This window comes from Corapipo altera, unplaced genomic scaffold (assembly GCF_003945725.1).
Source record: "Corapipo altera isolate COAL_440 unplaced genomic scaffold, ASM394572v1 47, whole genome shotgun sequence".
Lineage (NCBI taxonomy): Eukaryota > Metazoa > Chordata > Aves > Passeriformes > Pipridae > Corapipo > Corapipo altera.
The window spans coordinates 11,187,114-11,211,946 of record NW_020884897.1 but is presented as its reverse complement, the minus strand read 5'-3'; the positions used below and the strand labels follow the sequence as shown (position 1 = coordinate 11,211,946).

The 24,833-nt window shown below is 37.5% G+C and overlaps 1 protein-coding gene across 1 annotated transcript; it reads left to right on the top strand.

Annotated features, from left to right (window-relative positions):
- Positions 1 to 687: 687 nt before the first annotated feature.
- Positions 688 to 24,161, top strand: LOC113949655 (sodium channel protein type 5 subunit alpha-like). Its single transcript, XM_027648519.1, has 17 exons — positions 688 to 877; positions 2,357 to 2,459; positions 3,387 to 3,616; positions 3,739 to 3,891; positions 5,050 to 5,403; positions 6,146 to 6,598; positions 7,936 to 8,055; positions 9,590 to 9,704; positions 10,345 to 10,499; positions 12,801 to 12,974; positions 15,429 to 15,566; positions 15,674 to 15,928; positions 16,864 to 16,917; positions 17,882 to 18,019; positions 19,444 to 19,548; positions 20,308 to 20,572; positions 22,349 to 24,161. The coding sequence occupies exons 1-17, from the start codon at positions 734 to 736 to the stop codon at positions 23,446 to 23,448; spliced, it is 4,056 nt and encodes a 1,351-aa protein (XP_027504320.1). The 5' UTR covers positions 688 to 733; the 3' UTR covers positions 23,449 to 24,161.
- Positions 24,162 to 24,833: the final 672 nt, after the last annotated feature.

Below are 24,833 nucleotides of genomic sequence, written 5' to 3'. Positions count from 1 at the left end.
TCCCTGGAGCCTTCTCTTCTGCAGGCTGAACGACCCCAACTGTCTCAGCCTGTCTCCAGAGCAGAGGTGCTCCAGCCCTCGGAGCATCTCTGTGCCCTTAGGCAGGTCCATATCCTGCTGATATTTGGGAGGACCCAGAGCTGGACACAGCACTGCAGGTGGGGTCTCATGAGAGGGAAGCAGAGAGGGAGAATCACGTCCCTTGACCTGCTGCCCATGCTTCTCGTGATGCAACCCAGGACACAGTTATTTCTGGGCTGCAGGCCCACGCTGCTGGGTCATCTCAAGCTTCTCATCCACCAGAAATGAAGCTCTAAACCAAGGCAGCAGGATGGGTTGAAAATTATTGGTGAGACCTATTGTATCTTGTAACTTTTTATAACAGATACCTCTGATTTACTGCTTACAGTCAAAAATGTCAGATTTGTAAGAGGCCATGCAAATATCCTCTAGCAAGTATCCGATTTCATCATTGAGGTGTCATCATCATGCCTAGGCTTCGCAAATGAAGATTTGGGATTGCCTGGCAGCACATTAAAGTGTAAGGCATCACCATTTTACCAAGTTTCTCAGCATTCAGCCAGCATAATAATTTAATAGAGTAAAAATTAAGTTTAATATTATCCTCCATGTGTTGGCATTTACCTTGTGTTAATAAACAGACCTTTGGCCTTTTCTTTTACAGGAGGTGGCTGCAGCAGAAAGCAGTAAGGCCTTGCAGGTTGGGTCTGAAATGCCAGTTGCTGACTTCAAAAATTGGAAAGGAAAAGAGATTAATAGAGAAACACCTATTTTAAGACAAAATGTAGTTTTAGATGATCAGGAGAGAGAGGAGCAAATATTTCATTCACAGCCTGGTCACTGCCACAAGAAGCTTGTAAGTATTCAAAATAGAAAATATATTCATTAAACTTAGGTGTGATATGAGAATTCACTGAGCAGAAAAGCTTTCTTTGTTTGCATTTTTTCCTCTCTGATTTTTTTTTTCCTCCTTCCTGCGTTCATTGGAGTAACTTGTTTTTTAAAGCAATCTGAAAATTGTATTTTGGGATGTGAGGGAGACAGCACTATTTGGACTTGAATGGGAAGCTAGAAGTTGCTGTCAGTAGTACATGTTATGATTTCATATTGAAATATTTTCACATTATAAAAGGAAAAAAATAGAAAGGAAGACCTAGAGCATAATCCAAACAGGGTGAGATGCTCTGACATAAAGTTCTTTTATTAGTCAAATAAATACAATCTACAACAAATGTGGCAATTACTGGTGTCTCTCCTGCAACTGAGGACTCTTCAAACAATGTACTCCCTACTTTCATTTAGAATAGTCTAAATGAGCCTTTTAGACTCAGAAAAACTACAGAGAGAAAAATGAGCATTTTAGCTCTATATTACAAATTCATTTGATATGTCCCTTCTATGACAGTTCTATCAGCTAAGTTTTTCATTAAAATATCAGAATGACAAAGAGAAATAATTATTATGAAACCCCTGAGGCCAAGAATATCAGTTTCATTCCCTGAATAACAGCTTTCTAGAATATGTTAACAAAAATCATAATATCAAAAAAGTTTGAAGTAATGGTATGATATATCCTTACTTATATACCCGTTTTCACTTTCTCTGGAATTCTTTCTGATTTTCTCTACCTCAGAGTCTCATGTATTCTTTTTAGCCCATGTTTTATGATTCTCTACTTAATCCTGAGTGTGTGGGTTTTAATGTGTCTGAATATTTGATAATAATTCAGTGTATCCCCATAAGATACAAGTGTTGGCCTGTCTGTACTTGAGCTCACATCAGGAGTGCTGAGCTGAACATTCTGTGGCTTCTAATGAAAACAAAAGTAGTGCCATTCCTAGTATTAAGCAGTTTAGTATTAATAGAGATCTAGATAGGCCTGGTAGTGCTGGAACAATAATAATTTTTATTAACTACATGTCTATTTTTCATATTAATAAATGTTTATTTTTGATTATCAATAATTCTTTGTTAAAAAGGCAACAGTTTATTCAAACTGATGGCCAGTGTTCTTTTTGTCTGGAAGGATTCTTTTCCCTTGCCACGTTAATGTTTCTATGCTTCTTCTACAATGACATTATTATTGTTATTAAATATTTTCAGAAGGAAACAACTTCATGAAGAAATTTACTGGTTTTGATGAAATGCCCTTTGCCTTCTAAAGCAAAGATCTGATAGCGTTGTATTTTTTGTTTTATATATTGTCACCAAAGTAAAGTTTCCCTTCAATGTCTATTTAAAAAGGCATATTTATCTCATGCTGGACATAATTTTTGTATTGCCAGTTTTTCACATTCCCTTGCTATGTTATCTTCTCTTGTCTTTCTAACCAAAGAGGAAGATCCTGCTGTCCTATGATGTGTCAGTGGACTCTATTAATGATCCTTTCCGAAGACAGAGGTTAATGAGTGCAGCTACTATTCTGACAGATAATTCGAGTAAGTCATTCTTTCCTGTTTTTCCTATGGGATTGTGTAATGTGACCTGAGAGATTAAATTGTCTCAAACACTCAACATTATTTTAAAACCATTAGGGGAAATTATGCTGCAAATGTACATTTCAGGAAAACAAATATTCTCATATCTCATATAATTGTGTCTGTAACTCACAGTTACCAAGGGTAAATCATACCTGACCAACTTGATTGAAAGAAGAGAATTTCCAAGTGTGTGTAAGCAGAAATGTTGCCCATTTTCAGAGGAACAGGTTGTGCAGTCTCTGACCTGATGGCTGACCCTGCTTGGAGAAGGGAGTTGCACTACAGATCTCCTGAGCTCTCCTCCAACCTCACCTATAACCCTGTCCTCAGCTATGGACACCTGTGGCTGGGCAGGTTCAACTCACAGGAAACAGGTTGTCATTGTCCCAGAAACAGTGATTTCTCTCCTTAATGCAGATCCTTTATCATCCTTTAATAGTGTAATCATAGAATCATGGATCAGTTTGTGTTGGATTGCACATTAAGGATCATTTTCTTCTTACCCCTTGCCATGGGCAGGGACGCCTTCCACTAGACCAGGTTGCTCAGAGTCCCATCCAACCTGGCCTTGAGCAATCCCAGGGATGGGGCATCCACAGCTTCTCTGGGCAACCTGTGCCAGGGCCTCCCCAGCCTCACAGGAACGAATAATAAACATATGAAGAGGTGGGGAATATCCCCTGTTTCTGTCATTATGACATTTGTTGATGGTGACCTGCAATAGCCTGTGATTAGTTTGTGTAGCAGGGTTTTTTTCAATGATGCTATTCTGTTCACATGAGATTCATTTTTTCTTTCCAATCTTTTCTCTGACTGTCTTTTTCTTCACACTATGATATTCCAGACAGGATTATTCATATGCCACTTTCCCTCTTTCTCTGCTAGAGTCAAAATTGAAATGTCCTGCATTGTGGAAACGTTTTACTCTAAAGTGTCTAGTTTGGAATTGTTGTCCATTCTGGAGAGCAGTCAAAGAGAAGGTGAAATTGGTGATTTTGGATCCATTTGTTGAACTCTTTATCATGGTTTGCATTATCTTGAACACCTTATTCATGGCTATGGAGCACCCTGGCATGTTGCCAGAAACCAGAGAAATGATTACTATAAGTGATCAGGTATGTGAGGTCTATGTTAGGGTGAATATGGAGTTATAACCCTGTATTTATACTGGAATAGTCCCATAAGGAGACAGAGTTCTTGAGTGACTTTTTTCTGAATTTCTTTTTTGTCTTTCCAGGTCTTCACTCTGATTTTTACACTAGAAATGATCTTGAAAATCATTGCTCTAGATCCTTACTACTATTTTCAGAACAAGTGGAATGTTTTTGATAGCTTAGTTGTTTTGATTGGCCTACTGAGCTTTGGGACCAACCTGTCACCTTTCCGGGCGGTAATGATTTCTTTGCTATTTTTTAAAAGTACATGTATTGTATAGATTTGTGAATGATTACAGTGAAATACCCTCTTATTATTTTACTGATGAATCTGTCAAATCAGTTCTCTTTGTTAGTAAATAGTGAGCCAACATGAACATTTAATTAAAGAAAATATTAATTAATATAAAACAATATTTTCAATATGTTTATTATACTGTGTATGTTGGATGCTACAAATCCCCTGCACAGTGTGCTGCCAGGGAGATCTGACCCAGCAGAGAGTTCACTGGTTCTCTGTTAGATCTGTACAGTGGCACTGCTCAACTACATTTTAGAGCTACAATCAGGAGCAGATATTTTCTGAGTGTTTTCCTGAGCTTAAGGATAGCAACGATTCCTTCACAGCTTTTCCTTTTGAGCTGAGATTTGTAAAATAATGGAGCTTTCCTCAGGGCTCAGTCTTGGCCTTGAGGGCTCTTCCGTGCTTTCCTCCATTTTAGGGAGAAAGAGGAGTCGTTCTGACACATCTATGTATAATAGTACTTTTGTGCTTATGTGTTTCATGTATATTTATAATGCTAAATTGATTAATTACTTCAAATTCTTCATAGTATTTCAGAGTCCTCACACCTAGAAATGCAGTTGAATTGTGTTTCCCCTTGTTTATCATGACAGAGAGATTTTCACAGCCCTGAATGCTAATTTGACTAAATCCCTCCATTTTACTCATGGGGGTACATAGGGCAGGTCCCAGCTGGCTTCTCAGTTCCTATTTTAAGTCTGTTTGGTGAGAGGTGTGAAAAAATATGTCTTTTACATTCCATCTAGTCCAAAACTCAGTCATTTCATAACCTTAATCCATGTACTCATAAGATATTTATATTCGTGTTCTTTTTATTGCTATTAAGATTATTAGACTGACACATTCTCATATCTAACTTAGCACAATCAATTTGAAACCTTTCTTTGATACTTCTCTGCTCTCACAAATGTTAACTGTCAGAGCTTAAGCACAGCACTTTTGCATCAAAACAATTAAAAGCCTTTCTTTGGGGGAAAAATAATTACTGCAGTAAAAGCAGCATGGTAAATGCAGGGTCTGGTTTTCATGTGGGCTGTGCTGTCTGGGCTGTGTTTGACCTTACCTGTTTTCTCTTGTGTTTTATTTACAGATCAGGATCTTCAAATTGGCAAAGTCCTGGCCAGCCTTAAATACTCTTATGAGAATAATTCTAAACTCATTTGGTGCTCTGAGTAACCTCACTCTAGTTTTGGCTATCACTGTATTTATTTTTGCTATAGTAGGAATGCAGTTTTTAGGCACCAGTTATGAAAAAAAATTCCATAAAATAAGCACCAGTAAGGATTTACGCTGGCATATGAAGGATTTCAATCATTCAGTCCTGATTGTATTCCGAATCTTATGTGGAGAATGGATTGAAATGATGTGGGAATGTATGGAAGTGGCTGGAAAACAGAAATGTATTACCATTTTCTTGCTAGTCCTGGTGATAGGAAACCTGGTGGTGAGTTTTAAGCTGATTCCCAGTCCCTACTGAATGCATCCAGGTACACTGGCAACTAATTTTTTCAGAGGGAAACGTTATCATTTCAAGAGTATTCACACTATTCTCTTTTCTGGATGTCACTTGACATGTTTTTCTTCTATCTTTTTTTTTTTTTTTTTTTTTACTTTTCCCCTGTCTTTCTCACACAAGAGATAGAAGCAATGCCAAATTATTCCCTCTACCCACAGTATGGAAGTGCAGTGCTTCTGATAATGTGTTGATGTCTTCATCTTTTGTGTTGGGAGGATCCAATAACCAACTGTTCAGTGCTTTTAATGCTTATCAGCTTGTTCTTGTATTATCAAGACCCAGATTTTCTGGTTTGTATGACATATAGTAGATGGAATGTAAATGTACTGGGAGACAAAATCTTTTTCATCTGCTTGGTTTGTTGGTCTATACCAGAACCTTTTGGATGGTGGTGTTATTAAAATTCATCTTTGCTCTTTTTCAACATATCTATCTCCTCATACATTATGGACATCAGAGCAGGTGAAAATATTTTTGATATACCCAAACTCTCACTTCCTTCCTTTTTCTCCTGCCATTCCTTCCAGGAGGGGCCAGATCGTACTATAACAATATTGCAATATAATAGTAAATAATTTCATGGCAGTGGTTGAGGAAAGCAAGACTGAGGGTTTCTGAAGTGACTTTTCTGTTAGCAGTGGTGTCTCCAACTTACTTTAATTATTTCAAGGTGCTCAACTTGTTCATTGCCCTGCTGCTGAGTTCATTCAATACTGATGCCTCAGGAGGACAAGAGGAACCTGGAGAAAGGACTAAATGTCAGATTGCCCTTGCACAGATTCACCAGGGCCTGAAGTCTTTGAAAGACAGAATTCTGGATCCTTGTGGTAGAAAAATGAAAGGAAGCCTCAGAAAAACAGACAAAAAGAAGACTTCAGAAGAAATTTCTGGCAAAAACGTAGAGGATAATAATTATGCCATGACAGATGTCAGAAAATACATAGACAACAATTGCTTTGACATAGAGTGTTACCATAATGAAGAGAATTCCTCAATAATAAGGAAATATAAAGATCTTTCCAGCAGTCACAGTACCTGTGTTCCCATTGAAGCAGCAGAGAGTTACAGCGACAAAAGTGATGATGAGCACATTGTGTTCACAGAAACAGAACACAGAAAACAGGTAAGAACTATTCACATTTAAAACAAAATATGTAACTTACATCTGTAATTGCCATCTCAAAGACTCAACAGTAAATATTATCCCTTCTGTCATTTCTGCCATTTTACTTTCTTCGTTCTTCTAGTGCAAGGGCTACCAAATAGTCTTCATTTTCCAAAGACATTTTGAATATCCACTTTTTCACCATTCTCTTTGTGGACAGCCCTAATTCTGCTTTTGTCAGTTTTATTTCCATCTATTGCTGTCAACTGATAAACGAGGTTTGATGAAGACAGACATTCCTTCTTTTTGTCTCCTTTGTCTTACACTTGGATAGTTTCTAACACAGGCCTCTTCAGCTGCTTATATGTTGCTTTGCAGTTGCATGGCATCCAAAGAAAATGGAAAGAAAAGCTGCATCTCAAAAAATATTTTTTTTTAATTACGTTTTCACCTCTGATACTTTGAATTCCCCTTTATATCTTGTGATTTTCTTGCATTGGGCAGGATAAAGCTCAGTCTTTCTGCATGTGAGTTAGACATTTATCCTGTCATGATCGTACATAGGCCTGTTTGAGATATTTCAGGTGTCTGTCACACCCATGAGGAACTGTCAGATAAGACACAGGAGCTATAGGAACTCTTTTCACTGAGTTACAGAATTGTTTGGGTGGGAAGGGACCTCTGGAGATCACCCAGTCCAACCTCCCTGCAAAAGCAGGGTCACCTAAAGCAGGTTACAGAGGACTGTATATGGGTAGGTTTGGAATGTCTCCAGTGGTCCCTGTCTAGGTGGACTGCTAGGATCCATTTCCTATGGTTTTGGTCATATTAGGAAGCACTGCCAATGAAATATCTTTGGAAAAATTTTCGAAGAAGCAAAAATTGCCGATCACCTTAGAATCATCTGTGACCATTTCAAATATGTTATCCAGAAGCATTTGATGACAAAAACTTCTGCAGTGGAATCTGATCTTTCTTGGAATTTGTGGAGACAAAGGACTGAGAACTGATTTGGATTACTTAGGTCTTCTTTGGGAATGATGAATTTCCACAGTAAAACCTCAGGAGCACAGTATTTGAAATCGAGGGAGAAACTATTCTATTACAAGCATTTTCGAGATATCATTTAATTATCTGTAAAAAGACAAACATACAAGATTATCTGTCCATGACAGGAGGGTTGGAACTAGTTGACTTTTAAGGTCCCTTCCAACTCAAACTCTTCTGTGATTCACTGATTCTATGATTCTAGCTCTTGTGGATGTTTTAGATTCTGTAAAAGAATTTTGACTTTTAAGAAAGACTGTCAGGAAGGAAAAATGTGGAAAATCAACTAGTTTCCATTATTCCTGCAGGGAGGCAGATTAGGGCATAAAGAACAGCGACAGAGTTCAAGCAGCTTCAGTCAGATTTTTGGGACTCCTGAAACTATAAATGTTTTCACAGCAACACATGAAAAGCAAGAGCAAAAAGAGGTAATTGTAACTTTTATCATCTTGTGGAATATGCTAGAGATTCAAATTCTCACAGCTGTTCTCTCATTCAGCAATGACAGGACAGGTTAGGATTTTCTGAAGAGTAGTAAGTATAATACCTGTGGAGGTGGCACATCTCTCTAGAGACAGTAATAGCATGGAGGTTTGTGTCTCATCAATAGCCATGGTTAATGGTGTAACTTAATGTATAATTTTGTACAAAATAAGTAAACAGAAATTAAGCAGGAAACACCATGACTTTAAGCATGATACATGCTACTTGTTTCTATGGATAATTCTGTTTGCTGTCATTCCTGGATGCAAAAATGTGCTGTCTAGAAATGGTTCCCTGAGCAACCATGCTTTTTCTGATATAGGAACTCATCTCATTCTAATGTTCCATATCAGAAAAAGGTGGAGAATCATGGCTCTGATGACCCAGCAAATTAAATGGAAGTTCAGCATCTTTCTGGATTACTACCCCCAAAAGTCAAATCCCATTAGCATTTTCTGGTTTTAGGCACAGTTGCCAGATTTTTTGTTTATGTTATTGAAATGTGTTTATATTTAAAAATAATATTGAAAACATTACAGTGCCCATTAATTTAAATAATTGCATTTTTGTATATGGTGAAGATTCCTTAGGACCTTAGACAAGTGTAGAGCATCATGGCTGTCATGGCTTCTTCTGGCTTCCCATTCTTATCCCTATCCTCATACCTTCCCTTTCCATGCCATTCAGGGCATTTACACATTATGGTTGATAGATTTCTTTACTCTTTTTTCCATATACCTTCTTTCCTTATTGTCTTTAGTTTTACAAGTGTGTAGGTTACCTACCAGTAATTACAATTCTTTGAGGTGTGTAGACCATACATACGTTTCTATCCTGCTAGGCCTTCCCATCTTCAAGCCTTTTGAGACAAGGTTTGTATCTCTGAAAATGAAAAGAGAATTGGATTGGCTTGAATGTAGGGATTCATATTACAGGAAAAGTGCTGCAAAGCATTCTGGGACTTGTAGTTCCAAGTACTCTATCTGACATGTGCAGTGGAGTACCCTAGTGTGATTGAGAGATCACGATTTAAACATTGTATTTAAGCAGCTGTTCTTTTGTAACAAAGCTAATTCAAACCGCACCTCATGTAGTTCGAGTTTGTGCCAAAACAAGTACCACAAATGCGGCCGAACAGGGACATTCAACAGGCATCTAGCACACCTGAAGTCAGACTTTTCTCCAAATCTGCAGTATAGTATAGTCTTTTTTTTTCCCCTGCATGTCCTGTTTAGATGGCTAGAAGAAACCAAGAAACTTATTAAATTAAAACCGTGGAAACAAAGAGTAGGAATTGACTTTTTCTGTCCTATTATTTGTAATTTCATTTTGGTGGTTCAGCAACAGTAAGGTAATTTATAGACTGCAGAATTCTTTTGGGGAGGGGGGCAGGGCGATGATAAATTTCATTTTTATTTTTTTTTTAACCTTTTTAATGAAAAGCAAATAAATTCTCCTCTTTCTCCTTCTCCCATGCAGAAATGTGGTGCTGCTCACAGCTTTTCTGAAGCCAGCAGTGTGGATGCAGCTGTTGGTCCGGAGAGGTTTTCCCAGACTAAAAACTCACACCTGCCTAAGGACTGCTTTGGAGAAAGTAGGAATCTTTTCTGTATTGTGCTAACACCAAATGAAACAGTGTTAAAATGTACCCACTTGGAATATGTCCAAATTAGCAGAATCTGTTTTCCTGCTCATCCCAGTGTTGACATCTGCCTTTGATTACCTGACCATCTCCTTAGACTCCATTGACTCTCGTGCTTCAATCCTGCTGCCTTTACAGATTCATGGAGAGTGTTTCTGGTGCAAAGCAGTGAACAGGGAGTTGTAATGTCTCTGCAGTGCAAAAAAGTGTAATAATCAGTAAAAATAATAATTGACTAATCCACTAGTAAGGTACAATCTCTTTTTAAAACAAAAAGGAAAAATGTAGAAAATAAGCATTTTTTAGAAGTAAAGTCTTTTTTTCTTGTGCCCACAAGCCTTCCTGCAAAAGGGCACAAAAGCAACTCTCTTTTTCCCATGTACGAGTTGCTCTATGATAAGAGATTAATTTTGCATACAAGTTTTTTCTTTTCTTTAGCTTAAGATCATTTCAACCACAGCATCACCTCATAGGTGAAACAGCACATTCTTTCTCTAGTCTGTAGAAGCCCTTTTTAAGATGTCTTATACTGTTTCGATTTCATGTTTCAGCATTTTCCATGGAACCAATATACTGTTCTTTCTCTTTTCAGATTGTGGTCAACGTTTCCCATGTTGTGTAGTGGATATCACTAAGTTTCCAGGCAGAAGTTGGTGGAACTTCAGGAAAACCTGCTACAGAATTGTTAACCATAGCGGGTTTGAATATTTTATGATATTTGTAATAGTATTGAGCAGTGCAGCACTGGTAAATTGCATTTAATTTCTCTAATTTTGAATCGATTTTTGTCAGTAAAGGAAAATAATAGTATTTAATTGATTTTTCTGCTCTGGCCTTCCTTCCCACACGGAGAGATAAGAATGTAGTAAATGTATCCCTTAACACTGATAAGGCTTTCCCCCACTAAGATATTTAAATATATGGAGTTAACTACATGGAATTGTAGTTTTTCATGAAACATAGTTCTTCCTGCACTTGTGTGTTAATTACAATGCTAAACCAGTTTTTGAAATTACTTTGCACTTTCAAATAAAATAATAGCACCTCTAAATGTTTAAAGCATTTTTAAAACATTATGATCAGAATCTCAAAGTGAAGTTGGCTGTAAACTGATACGTGAGGTAATGTTTTGTTGCTACCCTGATCAGATTCATTTCTACTCAAGAATAAGGGAATTTCTATGATTTGAAAGCATATTCACTGTCAACTGAAAGTAGTTTGTTAAATGAAGTTTTTTATAATGCAGAAGGAACATAACCAAATAGTCTGAAAGAGATCTATGGGGTAAATGTCAGAATTTTCCAAATAAAATCTGCTCTGTGTACGTTAAGTTCAGGTTGTTCACTGAACCATAGATTTGAACTATCTGCTTTAAAATTCCCATGGCAAAGTTTCCAAGGGAAATCCCTGGGATTCCTGTGAGGGCTCCTGTCTATTCATGTGGAACCAAGCTGAAGTAAGGAAGGAAACTGAGTTGTTCTTTAATGTACTCTAGATTCTGACTAAGTTGAACACAAAGCTAATTGGTACCCAGGTGCAAAAATTACACAAAACAACAACATTTTCTTGTCATTGAAGATGTTTAGCAATGAGAACTTTCACATTTCTAAGATACTGTTGTCCTCTTGCAAAAAGGAACTTGTCCGTTTTTTGTTTGGTTGTGTTTCTTTGTTTATAAAGTTGTATGCTGGTAGGGAATTGTCTGAACCAGTTAGAACAAAGGGACACCATGGTGTCCTTGCCTTGAAAGGAAATTAAATGAGATGATGATGACAGAAAGAATGCACAGAAAAGTCCATGGTGAGTGCTCACTGTTCAGAGCAAAGGAAGAGTAGTTAGGAACTTAAGTAGATTCTAACTTTTTAAGGTAGCAGCAAATAAGAGTAGGTAGACACTTTAAAAATTAGAAAAAAAGGAGTTCGAAGTTTGAAAAAACATCACTGCTAATGAACAGGTGGTTTGACTGGTAGATGGAGATCAAGGTAGCCAAGGTTTAGCAGGGAATCAGAGGACACATCAAACTTGCTCAAGAAAAGAGGTCAGAAATGGCAAATAGGTTTATGTACATGAATGCCAGAAGTTCTCATTTACCCACACTCAAATGAACAGTCCCATGGACACAGGGACAGCTCTACTCTGGAGGCATTTCTCCTAATTGTGACATAACTGGAAGACCCCTTAGGTCCAGAAGCAGTAGCACTGTTTTCTAACACTGCAGAACAGGAGTGCATAAGTTTTATTGCATTATACATAGGAGCATCTCTGCTCCATGTTTTTTCAGTGGTCTGTGCTCCTCCTTCACCTTTTCCATGGCCTTTTAGACCGTTTTTTTTAGGCATGTCTTAAGTGCAGGGGAGCAAATCAGGTCTGCTGTTAATACCTCAATGAAGTGGGTAGGGGAGAAGTGGAGGCTTGGTGAGGAAATAATGCAAGATGTGAAAGGAATTGGGAGTAGATTGGCAATACCAAAAAGTTAAAATTAATTAGCAAGGCAGCAAATGCATTAAACACAAGTAAACACTGATGTGAACAGCAGCAATCAATAAAATATTTTCCTAAAACCTCAAGGTCAAGTTTAGGTGAAAAAACCTGTAACTCCAGGAATGAACAGTTCCAGATAAGGAGTTTGTTCATATCTTTTTCATGTGTGTATTACAACTCTGCAGGCTGACTAAAGATGATTCATTTGGAAGGTCAGAGTCTGAAAGACAGTGGTTAATGTGTTTAAGTCAGGATTTATTGTGAAGAATTTAGACCAACACCTTCAAAATTATCAACTACCTTGGGTAGCCACGATTGCCCATCCTCCGACATGTTTTAAAGTGTCAAACATAGAAACCTGAAAGTATGTGATTTTTCAACAACCTGAAAATGAGATTGTACTTATTTTAAAATTTAATTTTTTACTTCTAAGTATAAAACTAAGGGTTGCCCATAATTTAATATGAAAATGGTTGTAATAAGACAAACTGTGTATTCTTGTGCAATTTAACAGTAATTTTCCATACAACTACTGACCTGTTTTAAAACTGAATTCTGAAATTCCAGGCATTTGAAGATATTCACCTGCAGAATAGAAAAACAGTGAAAATGATCCTAGATTATGCCGACAAAGTATTTACCTACATCTTTTTGATGGAGATGCTTCTGAAATGGGTAGCTTATGGATTGCACAGTTACTTCACAGATTCCTGGTGTTTGCTTGATTTTGTCATTGTATGTGTAAGTATTATATTCAGCTTGTCATACATTTTGATTTTTGACATTTTCTATCTGGATAACTACATGTAACTTCTGATTATGAATAACTGCAAGTGTGATAGACAGTTTCCAAAAGGTGAAAAATCTGCAATTTAAAGAGACCTTAGGGCAAATTTAAATGGAAATTTTCAGCAATAACGAGAAGTTGCTTAAAAAAATTCTATTATGTATCACCATCATTGAGGACCATGATGGCTCTAAAAACTTTTTCAAGTGGAGAGAAGGAGTTCAATTAGGGATCAGAAACAAAACTAAAATAAATTACTTAAAACAATAGAAAAATGAGAAGCTATTGGCAGTTCTGGACTAGATGATCTTAAAGGTCCCTTCCAACCCAAACCATTCTATGATTCTGTGATTTTGGCATTTAGAAACAGAAAAAAACGTAGAGTTGCTTCTTGAAGGCAAAGAACTTAGATAGTAAAGGGAGTTGAAAAGTATTGTTGGAAAAATCATTTACCAGAATGTTAAAGATGTAGGAAAGTACTTTTTGTTTTGCAAAAGAGAGATCCCAGCAATCCTTTGCATATTTATAAAGATACATGTTGAAAACACCAGTAGTAAGATAAGTGCAGTATTCAATTCCTACATATTTCTTATGAATTCAGACAATATCAATTTTTATAATCTTGCCATATAAAAGTGGAACATCTCTGCTTGTCAACATCACACTGGGAAGATTCTGAAGTTAAATATTTAGAAAAAAGGACATGTAAACAGAGGACTGATGGTAACATCAGAGTAGTTGTTTGATGGCTTCAGAATAGTCAGCATTGAAAGTTGTGAAGTAGTAGGAAATTTCAACAGAAAGGTCTAATGTTATAGCTATTTATAAAGAATATGTACCATGACTTCAGCAATTACAGTTTTCTAATCTTAATATCAGTGCTCTCCAAAACAGGGGAAAGCCATGTGCCATGGGTTAAGCGGCCTCCTCCCCCCCAACAAAGGGCTAGAAGTGTTTGGTCCTAGGAGAGTTTCCCCTGAGAGACCAATTGCAGGTGTTCTTTCGCTCATGTGAAATTAGATATCACAACAGCCAGAAGCTGTTGGCAGAGTGTGAGAGTGTCTAAGAGAGAGAGAGAGAGAAGCCCAGAAGTGGCCAGGGGCCCTTGAATCCAGGGGACCCCTGTGCCCCCACGGCCCTGGCTTGGCCAGGGCTGGACACAGTGTGTAGTAGTGTGTGTATGTTGTGAGGGAGAGACTTGTAACCGTGAGGTGAGAGGAGAGAGGCCTCTGGCCCCCTATGCAGGGGGCCCGGCCCTCCCCCCCCCTGCCCTGGCTAGGCTGAGGGGAGCTTGGAACAGTTTATAACTGGACTGAGTACCCGTGGCCAAGACTAGGGGGCTCTTTTTCTTGCCCCACTGCCCAGGGAGGCGGTGGCGTGGACTTAAGGCTTGGTGCTGGAGCTGAGCTAGGAGACAGGCCAAGAAGGTGGTCCGGAGCCCAGAGAAAGCAGCTGCGATCTGTGCAGAAGCTGGAAGAACTCCAGGCTGAAGGAATTGGAGATGGACCAAGGAGGCTCAGGGGAGGCCCTAGCGAGGTTTGGACGAGGGAAGCCAAAAACCGAAAGGTGCAGCAGTTAAGAGAGGAACCCAAACCTGCAGGCTTTTTCTGAGTAAGAACTTTTGGTGAAAACTATTTGGGGTAAAAGACTGAGCGAGACCCAGAAGCCTGCAACCCGGAGAGTGAGAACGGAACATCTTACTCTCTGGGAAGGAAACCTTCACGAACCAGGGAGAAAGGACTCAAAAGCTGACTCCTTGGACCTTTTCATGATGAAGACCTGGTGAAGCGAGTGTTTCCCTTGCAGCCCAGGAGGAGACCTCAGCAGGAGCTGAGGGCTGGTGGGGGTGCAAGAGAAGACCCCTTCCCTGATATCCCAATGAGAGAGAGACTTTTAACTATCACCCTGCAAGCTTCTCCTGAACTGATGTGGGAGGGCCCAAGGGGTGGTAGAGATTGTGTTAATGCTGTATATATAATTGCTTTTTAGTTTCTATAGTATTTATTGTGTATAGTAATAAATTGTATATAATTCCCTTCCCCCATACTGAGGTGTGCCTGTCTGAAAACTTCTCTTTGGTGTTGAGGTAAAATGTGGGGGGAGCTTGGAAATTGGATTTTTGGGGTAAAACGCCCACATCATGAAAATATATGAACAGTTAAAAAAAAGAACAAAACCAAAAAACAACTACCCCCCCATTTCAAATTAGAATGAAGAAATCCTTTTACATATATATATTAGAAAAGAATGAAGTAAAATTACAATAACTTTGAATTTAATGTGTATTTTCTTAATTTGACTTAATGGTCAAAGATATTGTACCATTCAGGTAATGATTGTTTGCTAACTCAAACAAGGGAAATTTTGTTTACCATTTAATAATCCCAGTTCCAATTCTATGAACACAGCTGTCATTTGTTTCCTGGGGACTAAATCCTGGTACGGAAGGCAAGGCACGTTGTTCCTCTGGGAGTGGCCTGAAATCTCTCAGGACTCTTAAAGCATTGAGGCCTCTACGAGCTTTGTCAAGATTTGAAGGGATAAAGGTAAAGATATTGGGGGTCGGTGTGAATATTTTGTAACGTCTGCATTTGAAGATGTTTTTGAAAATGACAACATAAAATTCACTATTATTTTCATTCATTTTGTTCAGGTTGTTGTCAATGCACTCCTTGGAGCTATCCCCTCAATCTTCAATGTTTTGCTCGTCTGTGTTGTCTTTTGGCTCCTATTTAACATTTTAGGAGTCAAATGGCTTGGGAAAAGATTTTCAAAGTGCATACTCCAGGAAGAAAATATCAGTCTCATTAATAACAGAAGTGATTGTGAGTCTCATGGTGGAAAATGGACAAATTATCCTGTAAACTTTGATAATGTTGGGATAGGATACTTGGCTCTGCTCCAAGTGGTGAGTTCTATAAAAACATTCTCAGTTTTGTTTTCTTCAAGAAATGGGTTGAGCAGCCCAACCATGGGACACCTCTATGCTTCTGTTTATCCCAGTGAAATTGGGGATATATTTTAGCTTCCATATATATTTTCCTTGTTGGTGACCGTGACCTGCTCAGTTCCTCCTAAGTAACACTTGAGCATATGCTCAAGAACTCATAAAATCAAGAACTCTGTTTCATGGCTTTTCAATGTTGTTTTAATTTTGATTAACACACTAAGCCTGAAATAGTCTGCAGGTTACTGAATTAAAAATATTCTCATTTTCTCTCGTTCAGAGTGGATGAGAAAGAAAATCAGGGCAGAGTTTATTTATCTTTTCTTTTCCTGTAGAAGTCATGAAGGATTGGGATACTAATTTATTGAGCTCCCTAACATGACAACAAAGGAGAGAAAGGCAATTTTTAAGTTGGCTGTTATCCCTGTATCTTTTTTAGCTGAAGTTCTATGCCCTGGATCCTCCAAAGTATTCTGTGATTCTGGAGAGTTGCTAAAAATTGCAGGAAGGAATTGTTTGCTGTTTTCTCAGAAATTGTTTTCATCCTTTTACATTATATTTGCAAGCTGAGCTCAAAATTTTACTGCGATTTTTCACAAAAAAAATTTATTTTAAGAAGAATTAACATTAAGACACTTTTTACATGAATCATGATTTTTTTGTTTTAGTAAATATTTTTGTTTGTTTGTTTGTTTTTGTTTAGTTTTCAAGAAGTATTTTTTCTTTTAACTAAACTCCAGTGAATCATCCTTCCCAACAGATCTTTAAATGTGATGCACATTTTTTATAGCACATTGCTCATTTTCCACAACTATCAACACATTTGTATTAGTGCTATATATATATATATATATATATATAAACTATAACAAGCTTAAAAATACTTTTTTTTTCAGGCAACCTTTAAAGGCTGGATGGATATTATGTATGCAGCAGTGGATTCCCGTGAGGTATGTCCCTAAAATGACAATTTAGTTCTTTTCCCTTTTCTTCTTCCCTTTTCCATCCATGTCATTACTTTTTCAGCTTTGTTTGCAATATCAAATCAAAAATACAAGTGGTTGAAGGCATCAAACTACACAGTGAAACAATAATCCTTGGAGTACCAAATATCTGGAACTTAGACAAAAGAAACTGGTCAAAGTAGAGTGACACCACACAGAAGCCTGCTATGTCAGGAATGCAGAGAAGAAGATGTTGCAAGCTTTGTGCAAGTCTCTTTTGGAAACAGAATACAGAAGCTCTTGGAAGGACTGTGCAAATTTTCTTCCTTTTTAAACGTGTACAGGAGAGTTGAAAAAGCATGCAGCTAGAGCAGTTATTTCAGGAGTTTTTCTTCCCTAGATTTGACATCCTCACTATTTCTTCCCCCTTTGCATGTGCTGTTCCTCACTCTCTTACCAGGACAGTGTGTTTTAACTTCTCTATGTTTAATTGAATTTACATTTTTCTCACTCCTTCAGTCTCTGTGCTCTTGACTGCAGTGAAATAGCTGCTGATTAACATGATTGTTCCTTGTAGGGCTGATCTTAGTGAGCTGGGGCTTTAGAATTGCCTCTTGTCTGGGACAGCATTCCAGAGGATGGCTGGTCACCATTGTGTTTAGTCTGAGTTGTTGTTTTTAATCAGGGCATTCACAGGATCCCTTCTGATTGGAACTGGTTCTTTATTACTTAAAAATTGGCTGAAGCTGGATTTGTCTCTATAGCTCTGTTTGTCACTATCTTTACAATCAGTAGAAGATAGAACAAGAGAGTGGTTCTACTTTTACATCCAGGTTAAGATGTAAATGTGTGGAAATAATTTATCCCTCATGACAATAAAAGGATCTCTTTTTATAAATTGGAAATGGTAAAGCTGTGATTATCTCATTTTTACCAATATTATTTTTCTGTTTTGACTTTTTTTTAACAGATTAATGAACAGCCAAAGTTTGAAGCAAGCTTACACATGTACATATACTTTGTGGTTTTCATTATTTTTGGATCTTTCTTCATGTTGAACCTTTTTGTTGGAGTGGTTATCAGCAATTTTAACCAACAAAGGAAAAAGATAAGTACTACTTGAGCTAACTCAGTGTCTCCTGTAATCCCAATTTGCTTAAATGAATGCTGGTTTGACATGTAGATGTCTAACATTTTGAAATAACTGTTTAACTGGACAAATTAAAAATAATAACACTTTAAGCCACGTTTTGCATACAGGAGTCCCCTTTTCTTCAAGGCTTTTAGCAATTTACCTGTAAATTCTCTTTTCCTGCCAAGTCCTTAATTTGTTCTGAGTAGAGGAGAAGGAGGAAGGAGGGAGTAGCTTCAGAAGTGAGAAGCCAAAAACAGGTTGAATTCTGTCCTGATTCATTTAGATGTTAAATTATCCAGAATAGAAAGGAAAATGGAGTAAATTATTCCACTTGGAAGACTTAAAACAAATAAACATTCACATTTTGAAAACAGAATCTCTACAGAAACCCTTTTTTATTTCCATAGCCTGACTCATATACCAAGTGTCAGAGCGTTACTGCTCTGGGTAGAGAGAGAGAGCAATAAAGCCCACAAGAAATTCTTCTGCTCTCTGCATTTGAACAGGGAAAGGATATTTGAGGGTTGTGGAACAACAGTCCAACCTCACTCTAAGAATTTTCTTTTCTAACAAAGTCTCAGTTACAATAATCCAAACAGATAGAAACAACAGTGGTCAAGTAGTTCATAAACCTGAACATTTACTGGAAGTTTATGTGGATCTAACACTTTTTTCTTAGTACATGCTGTGATTGGCATTTTTTTCTTTTTCAGTTATTCTCTTTCCTTTCTTTACTGCTGATTCCATATAGTGAAGTCAAATGGAATTTTCAGAGGTCTTTCCAGAGTGATTGAAATTACAGATGCCCTACTGAACATTGTTGTGTGTTTGTTCTACAAAATGCTGATCACTCAGTGCTTTTAGGATTGATGAGTGGCTTCTGAATCCTGGGTTCAAAGGGATTGCTAAGTACTACAGAGGGTGTAGATGGGGATAAGTAATACAGGGGGTGTAGATGGGAATAAGAAATTAATTGTCAGGAACCTCCTGTAGAACTGGGTCCCATCATCCTCTATTTAACTGCTAGTCCAGCAATACTCTTCTGTTTCTACCTTCCCCAAAAATAGAAAGTATTTCCCTTCTTGATGAATCGTATGTAATTTTTAAAGTATGAAATAGATTTGCAAAGCTTCAGAAAGGCTCTCACACTTGAGGGAACTGACTTGGGAACACTGCCTAGACTAGACTTCCATGATCAGACCCAGATCAACTCTTTCCAGTACGTCTATTCAAAGATCAAAGGGAAAAGGAGAAATGGTGAAGACACAGTTTGTCTCTGTGCCCTCTTAGTTTCCACTCAGGACAGCTGTAACATACTCTTTTTTACAGAAATCTGCTGGAATTCATTTAGGGAACTGCTTAAACTGCAGCTGAACAACAATATTCTTTCCCTTTACTTAGGTGGAAAAGATCTATTTTTGACTGAGGAACAGAAAAAGTACTATAATGCCCTAAAAAAACTTGGATCCAAGAAACCTCAAAAACCCATCCCAAGACCATTGGTGAGACCATCTTAAATAGAACATGGCAGAAGATACAACGATGGTGACCATATTTGAACTCAGTAGCCCAGGCACAGGGAAATAAACTTTGCATTGGAGCCCCTCATCTTCTTTATTCAATGTAGTATTTACATTTTACTCTCTTTTTCTTCAAAGAGTCTTTCTTTGTGGGTGTTAATTAGGGAAATTTATATTTTATTTATGACCTATGCAAATGTACAACCTGTTTATAAAGGTTCATAATTAGTATTTGATAAGAATACCATGACCTTGGTCACTTAAATTGCATGATGTTGCTTCTGCCACTAGATTGGATTATTGCAGTTGAGAATGAATAGAGCACAGTACATGCCCCATGGCAGTAATTTGCTTTTAAATAATCTTATACTTTACTTCTTTTAGTTTCTTAAATTTAATTCCAGGCCTGGCTTTTCATAGTAACTATTCAGAGTTTTTCTTGCTTATGACATTTTCATTTGAATTGCTTATGGTAAAATATCTGCTTCAATAAGTATTTCTATTGAAAGAGCAATCACAATGTACTCTGGATGTTTTCCTGATGTGTGTATATAAGTGCCAATGTGCTTGCTTGATACCTGAATATACTTAGCCAAGAACTGTGAGTTTTCATTGAAGATCTAAAGAAATCCCCTAAAAATGCTTCTAGTAGCTTACTGTTAAAATTATATTACCGTAAATTCTTGTTCTAAGCACAAATTACTGACAAATATTTAAATGCAGTTCTTTTTCTCTCCACAGAATGCATTCCTGGGATTACTGTTTGATATTGTAGAGCACAAAGCATTTGACATCATCATTGTGATTTTTATCTGCCTAAATATGATTGTTATGATGGCAGAAAATAACCAGGAAGGCACCAAGGAAATTCTTAAAAAAATCAACTATTTTTTTGTGGCTGTATTTACGGTGGAATGTATCATAAAAATGCTGGCCTTAAGACAGCACTACTTCAAATGCGGCTGGAACTTATTTGATCTTAGTGTTGTGGTCCTTTCAATAGTTAGTAAGTACCAATCACTAAATCAGGTAATGTGTCTTACCAGTATTGAGCCAAACTTAGATATATTTGATAAACAAAGTCCAGATCCACTGTACTTTTTTAAACTATATGCTAATGAATTCCTTCAAAATTCCTTCTGTATTTTTGTTTATATTTTTGCATAGTGCTAAAAGGTAAATGGAGTTTTCAATTTTTATTTTTCTTAAAATATATGGGTTTTGAGTAATTAATAGTATAGGAATCTAATTCACTAAGTTATTGCTCTTAAATTGTTGTCTGACTGTTTTTATGCTTTCAGTTTACATGTTATCATGGTAACTGTTGCTTTCAGAGTAAAGTAAATTCATGTAAAAAATGCATTTGCATGAAAAATGAGAAAGATGTATTTATTTCACCAGGACCTCCTTTAGAGAAGGCAGATCCTGATTGCTGATTTAGAAAGCTCTGGAAAATGTAATTGCTCAGCAACATTCTAAATCTGGACCACTATTTGTACCTGTGAAAAGTCTCATTAAAATTGGCTTGGGTTTTTTTTGCTTTTCAAATAAGACTATATGCTCAGTGATTCCTTATAAATTCCTTCCTTGTTTTCCTTTATATTTTTTCACAGGACTAAAAGATAAATGGAGTTTTCAATTTTTACTTTTCTTTAAGTATGCATTTTATTGAGTAATTTACAGAATAGGAATTTAATTCATTAACATCTTCTCTAAGTTAGTGTATATAAATTTTTGTAAGACTGGTTTTATGCTTCCCGTTTCCATATTATCCTAGTAAGTTGTTTTACTTTCACAAAGCAAATTCATGTTAAAAATACATTTGCTTGAAAAATGAGAAAGATGTATTTAGATTTTCCTGGACCTACTTTAAAGGAGGCAGATCCTGATTGCTGATTTAGAAAGCTCAGGAAAATGTAATTGCTCAGCACCATTCTAATCTGGGCCACTATTTGTGACTGTGAAAAGTCTCACTAAAACTGCCTTGGGTTTTTTCAGCTTTTCAAATAAGACTGGATGCTGATCATTTCCTCTACAAAGGGTCATAGATAGCTCTAGTTTCTTGTGCAGTTTATTTGGTCTGTGCTTCCCACTCAGGCTCGGGTTATATCACAGAATAAAGGACAGGAAAGAAAAACTGCTCTGAGTTCTCTGCTTTGTGCCTAAGCACAGTAACCCTTTGCTGTCTCCTGCAACCCAGGAAAATGATGACTCCTTAACCCCTCTGTTTGTAATCATTTGCATTGCTGCTGTACCCTTAATCTGCTAGTAGGGTCAAAGAACGGGGTGAAATGGGGGATAAATACCAAAAGACAGTTTTTCGTTATAATCCTCTTGGTCTCCTCTGCTCTCCTTCAAGTACCAAGCATTAGTCAAAGCCTCACATTTAGCATGTGATCAGGCCTGTAAAGAAGCAGCAGACAGCAGCTAGGAGGCAATCCCCACAGCTTCCAGCACAGGAGCTGAAGGGAGCTAAAAGGATTTTTAGTACTTGAGCAATGAATGTGTAAATTCACCAGCCATGAATTGGAGAAAACTGGGAGGATGCAGTTTCCAAACTATGCATAATCTTGATATCTCTCTAATATTGAAAGGTATTATGATTTGTCTTTCTTTTCCTAAACTGTTCTGTAAGCAAGTGTAGTATTGATGATGTTTGTGTGGAAAGTGGTATAATATGGTCATTGATACTTCTGACACCTAAAGCACAGCATATAACAATGCAGAAAAAAATTTGACTAGTATGGCTTGACAACATTTTGTTTTCTTTCTCCCTTCAAAGGTATTGGAGTTTCTGAAGCCTTCCAAAAATTCGTCTCTCCGACACTTTTGAGAACTATTCGTTTGGTGCGAATTGGCCGAATCCTGAGATTGGTTCGAAAAGCGAGAGGAATTCGAACCCTTCTCTTTGCATTACTGATGTCTCTTCCTGCACTGGTCAATGTTGGCCTTTTGCTTTTCCTAATTACATTTATTTATGCCATTGTGGGCATGGCAAACTTTGCCTGTCTTCCCTGGGAAGGTGGGATTGATAACATTTTCAACTTTCAAACCTTTTCTGGTAGCATTCTCTGTCTCTTCCAAATTACAACGTCAGCTGGCTGGGATACTCTTCTGGTCCCTTTGTTAAGTGAATCTGGTACATGTGCTCCCAACTTAGTTTTAAAAGAGAAAGATAAAATTAATTGCACAAATAGAGCATTTGGTATTTTTTATTTTGTAAGCTATGTCATTATATCATTTCTCATTGTTGTAAATATGTACATAGCTGTCATTTTAGAGAACTTCAATGTTGCCACTGAAGAAAGCACAGATCCTCTTTGTGAGGATGACTTTGATATGTTTTATGAGACCTGGGGAAAATTTGATCCTCTGGCAACACAGTTTATTGACTATTCTGCTCTTTCAGACTTTGCAGATGCTCTGGCAGAACCCTTGCGCATTCCAAAGCCCAATAGCATCCAGCTCATATCCATGGACCTCCCTCTAGTGAGTGGAGATAAGATCCACCACTTGGATATCTTGCGTGCTTTCACTAAAAGGGTCTTGGGAGAATTTGGAGATTTGGATAGTCTTGAATTATTAACGGAGGAAAAAACTGTGGTTGCCAATCCATCTAAAATTTTTGACAAGCCAGTTTCTTCCACTCTTAAGAGAAAACAAGAGGAGGTATCAGCAGTTATTATCCAAAGGGCCTTCAGGAGGTATTTGATACAGCGTTCTTTCAAAAATACATCTTTCTTAAGCTGTCACAGACAGACCAGTGCTGTCTTTGGAGAAGAAACGCAGGAGAAGCAAAGGCTTATTGTATCAATGCTTAATGAAAGTAGTGGCAGGAAGACACATAAATCACGGCCTGGTTCTTCCATATCTCTCCCTTGACTTTATGATGCTGTTGCTGACACAAATAAGCTGGACACATAAAGCTGGAGCATTTTCGACATTTAAAGCAAAGTCACTGATTTTCAGATGGAGACAATATGTGAATCCCAGAGTATAATACTCTAAATTTAGAACAATGATGGCAGCCTTCAAGTATTGTGGTTGTTTGAATTTGCAAATTCTCCTTAAAATGATTAAGATCTGAACAACTATATCGTAAATATTGGAGAAAAATCAAACCATAGAATTTTTTCTCAGCTAGTGGAGTAGGTGGATTAATTTTTCCACCTGCCAGTTTTGTCCTAGTTCATGTGTTTACAGAAGAAATCTGTAAAAGATCAGTTGTAAGCACAGATTTATAAACACACAAGGCTCTAGAATAATGAATATCTCTTTAGAGATAACCAGTATTTCCAACTAGGCTTTATTGTAGCAAAATGAAATAATTACTGCACTTCTGTAATAGAGCTCATTCAGGACACTCGAGCATAATCAGCCTCTAATTGTTATGGTTTTGGGACCATCCTCCTCTACCCGATCTGAAGGGGAGATGTGGCCATTACACAGCACGGATGGGTCTGGAGACAAGGTAGGGGTGCAGATGGAATGCTTTATTGAGGCGTGCACGGGATTTTTTATCAGTTCAGGCGAGGAAAGCGCTAGAACGTGGGGTAGAACATGAGACAGACAAATGGGGGAACAAATCGGGATATGGACACAGGTAAAAGGGGGAGGAATGTGGGAGGAACCGGGGAAGGAAAGGCTGAATGGTTGCTGTCTCCTCTGCAGCTTCTTCAACCTATCAGAGAGGGGAGCAGGAAAGCAGGGAGCAGGCAAACTCATGGCAAGCCCAAGCATGCCCAGGTTGTGCATTGTGTAGTGTGGATACCATGAAACCACATAATAACCATGAAGTCCATATAATAACTGTAAGGTCCATATAATAAAGTCCTGTCCATTGCTGCATGTTTTTCTCTATGCCTGGAACCTCTCCCATCCTGAATCTTGTTCCTTCATGTTCCTCCTCCTAGCATGTTTGGGTGGATTTGCTTATGCTTAAGAATTTTGGAGGTGTCTTTATATGTGCACCTAAATGGATTTAACAGATCATCCTCAGTTGCCCGTGCATAAAGTTTGTATATAATTTGTTCTTAGTATCATTCAGTGTATGAAAATTGTCGTAATCATAGCTACCAAAATCAAAGGATGTTATACAAGGGGTATTGCTTCCAGAAAATCTTGAGAATCATTGTACATAAAATTTCATCATCACTCAAATGTCATAGAAAGCATTACCTAGTAATCTTAGTAATATGAGGCAACATTTAATAAAAGGTAGAGGAAGCATTTATTTGATTGATTCTGAAAAAGAAAATATGAGCAAT

What these genes read in the sequence shown, in the direction of transcription:
- LOC113949655 (XM_027648519.1), top strand. Translation starts at nt 734, where the DNA reads ATGCCAGTTGCTGACTTCAAAAATTGGAAAGGAAAAGAGATTAATAGA. An exon ending in TGATTACTATAAGTGATCAG is followed by an intron (nt 3,617 to 3,738) that starts GTATGTGAGGTC and finishes TTGTCTTTCCAG; the next exon opens with GTCTTCACTCTGATTTTTAC. An exon ending in TTAACCAACAAAGGAAAAAG is followed by an intron (nt 18,020 to 19,443) that starts ATAAGTACTACT and finishes CTTTCCCTTTAC; the next exon opens with TTAGGTGGAAAAGATCTATT.